This window comes from Dipodomys spectabilis, unplaced genomic scaffold (assembly GCF_019054845.1).
Source record: "Dipodomys spectabilis isolate Male_0828 unplaced genomic scaffold, ASM1905484v1 ptg000512l, whole genome shotgun sequence".
Classification (NCBI taxonomy): Eukaryota; Metazoa; Chordata; class Mammalia; order Rodentia; family Heteromyidae; genus Dipodomys; species Dipodomys spectabilis.
This window is the reverse complement of record NW_024871189.1, coordinates 1328893-1339340: the sequence shown is the minus strand read 5'-3', so window position 1 is coordinate 1339340 and position 10448 is coordinate 1328893. Positions and strand designations below refer to the sequence as shown.

Genomic DNA, 10448 nt, shown 5'->3' with positions numbered 1-10448 from the left:
AGTGTCTGCGGCTGTGGCCTCCAGGAGTACTCAGGGCTGCTGCCACTCCATGAGCCGGAATCGCCTGGCCTGCTCTGGCAAAGGGCGCCGCCGGGCCGGCCCGCAAGGCTGCCTGACTCACGCCGCTATCTGCTTGCCTGGAGGCCTGGGTCTTCCTGGCCACAAATGGGCCAGAAAGCAGGGCCCTATCGGCTGACAAACTCCCCCAGCAGACAGCCCTGAAGCCTGTTCCTCTTTGGCGAAGGGATCACTGGAGGCCGAGCACAGAGCCCGAAGCCCCCAGACCCGTCCTCTCCCCCAGGGCTCTTAGGAAATGGCAGCCTCCCTGGGATACGGGAGGGCGGGTCTCTTGGCCCCAGGAGGGTCTTCTTACTGGTGGCCTCCGGCCAGTCTTCCACCTGCACCTCAGGCCCGGGCAGTGGTGTACAGCCCGGCCCCTGCTACATTCTGCCCACAGCCATGGCGACCAGCACATGCACAGGGCCGGATGCCTGTCAGCATGGACGCTGGCAGCATGGAGGCACGGGCCGCGTGCGCGGGGCAGCACAGCACCCTCCTGGCTGGCCTCTGGCCCAGGATGCTGGAAACAGAGCCTGCAGCCCTGGACCCTGGGCTGGCCCCACCCCTGCCTTGATTGACACCTCTGCTTGTCCATCCTGGTGGCTGCCCGCTGCTGAGCTGTCACCAAGTTCCCCGGACCTGCAGGGGGAGGGCTGACCCGCAGTGCTTCTGAAGGGCCCTGGGCGCTGGGCAGGGCGCCTGGCGGGCACCTCATGAATTGTTCATGGCGGAGCTCTGCTCCTAGCAGTTCCATTTACACAAACGCAGGCGCGGTTTTCTTACTCTGGCTTCGGTTGGTTTACCAGGGCCTGTGGGCCTGGTTTAGGGTGACAGGCTCCCTTCAGCAAGGTGGGGGGGGGCACTCGGTGCTGGACTGCTCAGTGCATGTGCATCTTCCCACCCAGTGCCGCACCCCCCTCCCCCCCCCAAGCAGGGCAGCTCATGGAAACTCCTACTTCTGCTGGATCAAGGCCCTGGGTTTTGGTCTCTAGAATTGCACACATGCACAAAAGCTACTAACTACTCAAGATGCCTGTTTCCCAGGTTCATTCCCTCCCCCACAGTGGGGTGGCACTTTTTCTAACGTCTGAGTGTTTTTTCTTGGTCAGTACTGGGGTTTGAACTCAGAGCTCACGATTGTCTGCCTTTGCTCTCTGCTGTGCTCCAGCACAAGCTGTTCTATTAAATACGGAACGTCAGGGCTGTGTGTGTGTGTGTGTGTGTGTGCGTGCGTGCGCGCGCGCACCGGTCCTGGGTCTGGAACTCAGGGTCTGGGCACTATACCTGAGCTTCTTTTGCTCAGGCTGATGCTCTACCACTTGAGCCACAGCTCCACTTTTGGCCTTTTGGTGGTTAACTGGAGAGAGTCTCACAGACTTTCCTGCCTGGGCTGAGTTCAACCCTGGATCCTCAGATCTCAGGTCAGAGTAGCTAGGATTACAGGCGTGAGCCATCACTTTCCAGGGCTGGCTCTGAATACTGATCCTCTCATTTCAGTCTTTGGGTAGGAAGGATTTACAAGTGTGAGTCACGTATGCCTGACTTGTAGAACCACAATATTTGCTTTTTTGTGTTTTTTTTTGTTGTTGTGGAACCTGAACTCTGGGCCTAGGTACTGTCTCTCAGCTCTTCAGCTCAAGGCTAGTGCTCTACCACTTGAGCCACAGCATCAGTTCCAGCTTGTTTTGCTTATGTGGTGCTGAGGAATCGAACCCAGGGCCTTGTGCATGCAAAGCAAGCACTCTACCACTGAGCCACCTTCCCAGCCCAAGCCACAATGTCTGGCAGCCCCTCTGCCTAGGCCTTGCCTGGAAATAAGAGGGAGCCCGGAGTCCTTTGTCCTGCTGGAAAGCCAAGGCTAGCAAGTGTGTGACCAAAGAGTCCCAGCACAACACCCAAACCCCAAGCAAGAAGGCGCATGCTGGACCGTCCAATGCCGGAGGCCTTGGCACACACAGCTCCACCTCCTCCAGGACAAGCCTGGTGGAGGGAGCTCGCCCAGCTCTGGTCACCCTCAGGCCGGCGCAGGGGCTCAGCCGGCCTGGAGGGGCAGCGGCTCCTGGCCTGGGCAGGCACAGCTGGGTGAGGGGCAGGGCCCAGTGCTCAGGACTCGCCTGCTGGTCGGCCCAGGAGCGACACCATCCCGTTCCAGCATCAGCTCCTGAGCCCATACAGGGGCGCCACCTGCTGGCCCTGTCCTCAGGTGCGTGCCCACAGGAAGGGGCTCCGGTCCCAGCCAAGGCCTATCTGGGAGCACTGAGCTCCGCCCTGCGCCCACCCTGTGCCTACCTGTCCACGTCCCCAGTGTCCTGTCCTGGAGAGCCGTGAGGCCTGAAATGGTGCCCCACCCTGTCCACCTGCACAGGCCAGGCAGACACACACACACACACAGGGCCGGGGTGGCAGGCAGACGGGCAGCCCTGACAGTGACCGGGGCAGATACAGATACGGCACCCGCATCTGGGCACGCCGAGTTAGGCTGCTCTGCTCTCTGACACGCTTCCTTTTAGCCAGGCCCTGACTCCCCCGGAGGCCGATTTCCCTGGGAGATGCCGGTCCCTAAAGGGCACAGGGGCAGCAGAGCGGACAAGCAGGGGTGAGAGGTACACAGCCTGGCTGTGCCATGCCAGCCCCGCCCTGCACTGACCGGCGGGAGCGCCCTTAGATCGGGGCCTGGCCTGGGAGCCAGGCTCAGCAGGGGCTGTGTCCCAGTGCTGGCCCTCCCCCCATCCAGCCCCTCCCTCCAAAGGAGGCCAGGTGCCCCTTCCAGTCCCCCCACCTGGCATCGTCTCCCTCCACTCTGGGCATGGGGGTCATCCTGAGGTCACAGGCAGGGTGCAGGTGGAGAGGCGGCCTCCAGCCTTGTCCACCATGCCTTGCCTCCGTCCCAGGCCGAGCCTCTGGCCTCCGTGGAGCCCGTGGAGCTGGTGTGGTGCTAGCCAGCTCCGGTGGGGGGAGGGGTGGAGGCTGGGCTGCCTCCCCCACGCGCAGAGGTCTGGACGGGGCTATGGCTCTATCGGCTGCACTTCCTTTCCTCGCTGCCCGCCAGGCTCCAGCTCCGACTCTCCATCTCCCTCCTCCCGGTTCCCCACATGCCAGGGTTCAGCTGTTCACGGAGGTCTGTGCCACAGTGCCCTGGGACCCCAGCGCTGGGGACGTGACAGGGCCAGCCTGTGGGGAGGCGGCCAGCTGCAAAGGGACAGCCAGATGTGGCCAGAGGCCAGTGAAGGGCAGGGCGGCCCGCAGAGCCCCTGTGCAGAGGGCAGCGCTCCCGCTCTCCATCGAGGGGGGCATGGAGGCCAGCGGCAGCCGGCCCTGACCTGCAGCGGGGGCTGAGCAAGGGAGGGACGGAAGCTGGCTTGGGAAGACCGCAGCTTCCGGGTGCTTGCCTTCGGGAGGGACGAGGCTGAGGGAGCAGGTGACACGGCCTTTCTCACCAGCCCCGCAGCTCGGGAGCGAGTGTAGACCGTCTCTCAGGGGTGAGGCCGTGGGAAGCAGCGAGCCTCGGGAGGCCTCCCAGCCTCAGGCCTGGCCCCTACCCTCCCCAAGCCAACTGCAAGGGTGCCTGGGAGGTGGAGGGCTGGTGTCCGTGCTGGAGCTCTGTTCCAGAGAAAGGCCCCTGCTCTGCAGCCCTGAGCCGCTGCACCCGCGCCCGCTGGCCAAGGCAGGGCGTGCCACAGGACCCGGAGCCCCGGTGCTGCCGTGTGGGGCCAGCTCTGCATCCTCCCAGACACCGCCTGACTGCTGCACGACAGAGGGGTAGAGGGGGCTCTTCTCCTCGGCTTAGGGGTGACCCTGGCTAACTCCCAGCCTGCCAAGAGCCACGTGGGGTGCCTGCAACGCCCTGCAGACCCTTCTGACCCAGTGTGTGACCAACCCTGGGTCTGGCTCACACCCTGACCCCGAGCGTGCCTGCTGCCCCACCTGGCTCCCAGTGTTGGGCTCTCTGCGAGGCCCCAGCTGTGGCCCGAGTCCTGGACAGAGGCTGCATCCACTCAAGTCGGGCGTGACCACGCAGCCCGACTGCTGGGTTTCAGAACTGGCAGAGAAGAGGCGCGGGACCCTGGCCCCACAGCCCACGGCCTTCAGCCCAAACCCAAGAGTATCCAAGCTGAGCAGCCAGGGGAGGCGGCTGTTGGAGAACACTGTTCCCAGGTCCCAGTCTCCACGGGCCCTGGAAAGATCTTCAGCTAGCAGGTCAGTGATCTCTGTACAACTGGGAACTAGAGAAGCAGGCTGAGTCAATAAACTCTTTTTAGTGACTTTTAAGAATTTTGCCTTATATTTATTTTTCCATCAGTCCTGGGCTTGAACTCAGGGCCCGGATGCTGTCCTCAAGCTCTTTTGCCCAAGGCTAGTGCTCCACTCTGAGTGACAGCGCCTCCTCCAGCGTGTGGGTTTTTGCCACTTTGTTTTCTGGAGGTAAGAGCCTCACAGGCTTTCTTCACTTGGGCTGTCTGAGCTGCAATCCTCAGATCTCAGCCTCCTGAGTGAGCTGGGATTACAGGTGTGAGCCACCAGCGTCACACTCAAGTTTGTTTGTTGCAAGATTATTTCAGAGTTACAGGAAAGTTGCTAGGCCAACGTTCCCTTATCCTCTTCACGGGTCTGAGCGACAGGCACGTCTTCCAGGACGTCACCGGAGCGGTTAGCCTTGGTACTTACAGCCTGGCTCCAGACCCGGGCTTGGGTCTCACCAGCTCTTCTGGTTGGGAACCGGAGCCGTGGTGATAGGAAGGAGCTGGGGCCTCCAATGGTGGCCGGGAGAGGCCGAGGGGCCGGGGCAGGTGGAGCAGGTACTGGGCCCGTGGTGCAAAAGAGGAGAGGGCTGAGGTGGGGATGGAGGCAGAGGCGGAGGAGGATCTGGTGGGAAGGCCCCGGGCAGGGTCAGCCCGGCCTCAACTTCGAGCTGGCGAAGCAGCAGAATGCAAAGTGAGAAGCGCAGCACAGTGACAACAAAGGGCATCAAGCCAGCGCCAGCAAGGACGCCGAGGCCCCGCGGCCACGGCGGGCACACCCACCCGGGAAGTCGCCGTCCCGGCCCCTCGGTCCCCGGGATGCCGGCCGCGCCGGGGCTCCGGCGGGGGGCGGGGTGGGCCGCTCCGCCGCACCGGCGTCCAGAACGACCCCGGGGTGACCTTGGCCCAGCTCGGCCCAGCCCGGCCCAGCCGCAGCGCGCGCGCCCGCCCGCCGGCCCGGCCCTCGGCGCCCCGCGCGCGGCCCGGGCCCCCCGCCGCACCCTTTGTCTCGCGGGCCAATGGGCGGCCTGCTTGACTAAATAAGGCGAGGAGCGGCCGGCGCCCGTCCGCGGCGTCCGCCCCGTGACTCAGGGCGGCCGCGGGCCGACTTCGCCAAATATGGCCGCACCGCGCCGCGCGCACCTGGGCCGCACCTGGGCCCGCCCCGCGGGGGGCCCGCAGGGGGCGCAGACAAAGACCCCGCGGCACCGGGGGGCTCCGCCCGGCCGCGCGCCCCGGGAAGCCGGGGGGTCCCCGGCCCGCGGGCGAACGCGCCCGCCCCGCGCAGCCCCGCAAGGCCGCGGGCGCGCGGGGGGGGGCCCGGCGCGGGGCGGCGGGCGCGCGGGGGCGGCCGGCCGGTGCCCGGCGCGCGCCTCCGGGAGGGCGGCCAGGCCCGCGCCGCCTGCGGGGCCCGGGGCCGCGCGCCCGGACCCCGGCCTTTTCCTAATACGGTAAACCGAGAGCGGGGCCTGCGCGCCCGCCCAGGGCCGGGGCGGGGCGCGCCGGACCCGGAAGTTAGGCTCCCTCCCTGCCTCAGTGTCCCCAGAATGCCCACCGTGACGGGCGGGAGACAAAGCCCCCCCCGACCCCGCGGCGGCGCGGGCGCCCCTCCTCCGCGCGCAGGCCCGCGGGCCGAGCTCCCGGGGTCCCCGGGCAGCGGTCGGGCCTCGGGGCCGCAGGGCCCCCCCCGGCTCGGGGCGCGGCCCGCGCGGAGCCCGGCCGGCGGTTTCGGGGCGCAGCCGGGCCCGCGGCGCGCGGCGCTCCCGGGGCGGGGCGGGCGGCGCGGGGGCGCGGCGGGCGGGGCGGTTGGCGGGCGCGCGGGCGGGGGGCGGGCCGGGCCGGGAGGGGCTCCCCACGTGTCCCGGGCGCGCGGGCCAATGGGCGCCCGGCTTTCGGAAAGATCGCCATATATGGACATGTTCTGGGGCCGCGCGCGCCGCCGTCCGCGCGCGCCGCCCGCGGCCGCTTAAAAGGCGGCGGGGGAGGCCGCGCTCGGTCTCACTCGCCGCCGCCAGCCCCGGTCCGCGTCCTCCCGTCGCTCCGCCGTCTCGTCCTCCGCCGGTAAGCGGCCCCGGGAGGCCCGCGGCCCCGCCCGGCCCCGGGAGGCCGCGGCGTCCCGGCCGCCCGCGGGGGGTGCCGGGCGGGGCGGGGCCGGCGCCGTTGCGGACGGTTGTGCCGCCGGCCCGCGGGGCGCGCGGGGCCCGCAGGGTGCGGGCCGCCCGGGCGGGGCGGGGCCCCGCGGCCGAGTCCGACCCCCCTCGCGTCGCCCGCAGGTCGCCATGGAAGAGGAAATCGCCGCGCTCGTCATCGACAACGGCTCCGGCATGTGCAAGGCTGGCTTCGCCGGCGACGACGCCCCGCGGGCCGTGTTCCCCTCCATCGTCGGCCGACCCCGGCACCAGGTGCGTGGCGGGCCGCGCCCGGCCCCGGGCCCCGCGCGCGGCGGGCGGGCGGCGGGCCTGACCACCTCTCCCCGCAGGGCGTCATGGTGGGCATGGGGCAGAAGGACTCCTACGTGGGCGACGAGGCCCAGAGCAAGAGGGGCATCCTGACGCTGAAGTACCCGATCGAGCACGGCATCGTCACCAACTGGGACGACATGGAGAAGATCTGGCACCACACTTTCTACAACGAGCTGCGCGTGGCCCCCGAGGAGCACCCGGTGCTGTTGACCGAGGCCCCCCTGAACCCGAAGGCCAACCGCGAGAAGATGACCCAGGTAGGGCCGCGCCCGGGCCTCAGTCCTCCTCTCATAAGTCATTTTTCGCTCCCCTTTGTTCCCTGACATTCAAGTGTTTCTTTGGTATTTCCAGGGTTCTGTTCCTCTTCCTGGCATTTCCTTCCTGAAGCCTCCAGGTTTCTTGTTTGCGTTTCTGCCTGTGTTCTGTTCTTTTTTTCTCCACACATCACGTTTGTGGCATGCTGCATGTGGAGGGGGCGAGGGTGGCTCTGGCTCCGGCCTCTGACTGCCATGCTGGTTTCTCCCCAGATCATGTTCGAGACCTTCAACACCCCGGCCATGTACGTGGCCATCCAGGCCGTGCTGTCCCTGTACGCCTCCGGCCGCACCACCGGCATCGTCATGGACTCCGGTGACGGGGTCACGCACACGGTGCCCATCTACGAGGGCTACGCCCTCCCCCACGCCATCTTGCGTCTGGACCTGGCTGGCCGGGACCTGACAGACTACCTCATGAAGATCCTGACCGAGCGAGGCTACAGCTTCACCACCACGGCCGAGCGGGAGATCGTGCGGGACATCAAGGAGAAGCTGTGCTACGTCGCCCTGGACTTCGAGCAGGAGATGGCCACCGCCGCCTCTTCCTCCTCCCTGGAGAAGAGCTACGAGCTGCCCGACGGGCAGGTGATCACCATCGGCAACGAGCGCTTCCGGTGTCCCGAGGCGCTTTTCCAGCCCTCCTTCCTGGGTAGGTGCTCGTGCGGCCCGGCCGCCTGGGAGGCCCCGCCAGCGGCTGGAGTGGGAATGCTCAGAGCAGAAGTGCAGAGCTGAGGGAGTTTTGTCTCCTAGGTATGGAGTCTTGTGGCATTCATGAAACCACCTTCAACTCCATCATGAAGTGTGACGTGGACATCCGCAAGGACCTGTATGCCAACACGGTGCTGTCCGGGGGCACCACTATGTACCCTGGCATCGCCGACCGGATGCAGAAGGAGATCACTGCCCTGGCTCCCAGCACCATGAAGATCAAGGTAGGTCTGGAAATGGTGAATGGGTCTGGGGGCGGGGGCCAGGCCACGGCCTGCAAGCCCAGTCCTCACAGCTGTCCTTGTTCACAGATCATTGCCCCCCCTGAGCGCAAGTACTCCGTGTGGATCGGCGGCTCCATCCTGGCCTCCCTGTCCACCTTCCAGCAGATGTGGATCAGCAAGCAGGAGTATGACGAGTCGGGCCCCTCCATCGTCCACCGCAAGTGCTTCTAGACGGACTGAGCAGGTGCCTAGCACCTGCTGCATGAGCGGATTCTGAAGTACCGATTTGCCCTGCAAACGTACGCACCTCATGCTGGCCTGACGACTGGAATAAGCCTTTGAAAAGAAATTTGTCTTTGAGTCAGCACCGGGTTGTAGAACTCGCTGCCGACTTTGACCTTGTATTCAAGTTACTGTTCCCTTGGTATATGTTTAATACCCTGTGCATATCTTTGATTTCAGCCCTTCAGCCCACGTGGCTCGTGAGCGCACTGGGGGAGAGGCCCAGGCCTCGCGGCTCTGGAGCGCCCCGCAGTGACCTGGGCAGGGTATTAACGGGTCAGAGCTGATGGTTCCAGGATTGCTAAGGCTGGCAAGCGTCCCTGAACCAGTTGTCACTTCAGTCTTGCCGGTCTCACTGGGTGGGAAAGTCCGAGCCTTAGAACCAGTTCCGTTCTTCACTGGTGTTTCCCTCCCGAGCGCTGTGGGTTGTTACTTGCCTTGAGTTGGAAACGGTTTGCATTTACACCTGTAAATTTATTCATTTAATTTATGTAAGGTTTTTTGTACTCAATTCCTTAAGAGATGACAGCAGATTTTGGTTTTCTACTGTTATGTGAGAACATTAGGCCCCAGCAACACGTCATTGTGTAAGGAGAAATAAAGTGCTGCAGTACACAGGACTGTCTGTTTTGTGGGGATGGGCTGGGGGTCAGGTACCCCTGGTGGAAGTCTAGGATGAGAGTTCCCATGCCTGGGACTGGAGGCTTCACGGGCACTCCCAAGTGAGCTTCAAGGTCATGGTTATGTGGTTCCTCAAACCCTCCACCCAGTCCTGGGCCTGGACATTGGCTGGACTGTCCGAAAGGCTAGCACTACCACCTAGGCCACAAGGCCACTTTTGGCTTTTTTGAGTAGTTCAATTATTGGAGATCAGAGTCTAACCTCAGCTGGCTTGGAACCATAATCCTCAAATCTGAGTAGATGGGATTGCAGGTGAAGGCACCTGGCTCTTGGGTTCTTAGGAGCTCAGGCTTTCCTAAACCAGGGCTGAAGCCTGTGGATCATGAACCCTTTCCTGAGCTGTGGGTGATGAGCCACACACAGCTTCCTGGTTTGCAAAGTGAATTTTGGGCTGGGGCCAAGCTGAGCCATTCCCCTTCCACAGCTGGCTGGCCTGGTCAGGTGAGAGCCGCAGATTCAATTGCTTTATTTTGGACCCTGGGTTAGGGAGATGAGAGTGCTGAACTTCCTTCTAGGCTGGCCACCTGGCCGTGTAGGAGGGGCCTGGGCGAGGCTCCACCCCGCTGGGGTGTGGCTGCTGCCGTCCTGCAGAAGGGCTGTCTACACTGGCTCCACAAGAAGTGGGTTGCTGCATCATCGAGAAGCCCACTTCCCGGGTGGCTGTGAGTGAAGTCTGGAATGAGGTTGGCGTGGGAGGTGTGTGATGTGGACATGTCACCAGGGTGGCCGCCGAGGGCCGGCTTGAGGGCACAGCCTGGCACAGTGCAGCTGTGTCCAGAGAGCCGAGGTTTCGCAAGCAGGACTCTCGTGGATTATGTATATACTGCAGTGGGAACTGGGTGAGGATGTTCACAGTCTCTCAGCAGACACATCTGTACCTGGGGGAAGGAAGGGCAGACATGGGGATGAGTGCTGGACAGGCTGGCAACTCAGGCCTGCCTGTCAGTGTCCGTTGGCCTTGAAACAAATCCAATCAGATCTAGGCCTGGAGCAGGAGCCTTGCTGGTGGAGGGCTGCTGAGGGGGCTGGTCTGCGTCGGCTGCTCCCATCACCTGTTGCCCATAACCACCCTCTGCCTTCACAGCATGGCCAGTGCCAGTCAGTGTTCCGAGCCACTGAGGCCTAGACAGGCAAAAAGTCAATCTGGATGTGCAAAAGACAGAGAGCCAGGCACTGTCGGCTCTTGCCTGTAATCCAACTAACTCAGGAGGCTGAGATCTGAGGATCGTGGTTCAAAGCTAGCCTGGGCAGGAAAGTCTGAGACTCTCCAATTAACCACCAGAAAATGCAGTGGCGCTGTGGCTCAAGTGGTAGAGCTCTCGCCTTGAGCTGAAGAGCTGAGGGACAGCGCCCAAGCCCAGAGTCCCAGGCCTAGGACCAGTACAAAAAAAAAAAGCAAAAACAACTAAACAAACAACAGGTGACAGTCTCATCAAGGTGTCTGCTTAGTTTTGGTTTGCAAGAATGATATATTAA

At 63.9% G+C, this 10448-nt stretch overlaps 1 protein-coding gene across 1 annotated transcript; it reads left to right on the top strand.

Moving 5' to 3' along the window:
* Positions 1 to 6577: 6577 nt before the first annotated feature.
* Positions 6578 to 8908, top strand: Actg1 (actin gamma 1). The gene is made up of 5 exons (XM_042670039.1): positions 6578 to 6700; positions 6778 to 7017; positions 7288 to 7726; positions 7828 to 8009; positions 8097 to 8908. Exons 1-5 carry the CDS (start codon positions 6578 to 6580, stop codon positions 8238 to 8240), a joined length of 1128 nt encoding a protein of 375 aa, XP_042525973.1. The 3' UTR covers positions 8241 to 8908.
* Positions 8909 to 10448: the final 1540 nt, after the last annotated feature.

Excerpts from the sequence above, each read along its gene's own strand:
- Actg1 (XM_042670039.1), top strand. The coding sequence starts at position 6,578 with ATGGAAGAGGAAATCGCCGCGCTCGTCATCGACAACGGCTCCGGCATG. Across the intron at positions 6,701-6,777 it reads TCGGCCGACCCCGGCACCAG|GGCGTCATGGTGGGCATGGG; the intron begins GTGCGTGGCGGG and ends CTCTCCCCGCAG. Across the intron at positions 7,018-7,287 it reads ACCGCGAGAAGATGACCCAG|ATCATGTTCGAGACCTTCAA; the intron begins GTAGGGCCGCGC and ends GTTTCTCCCCAG.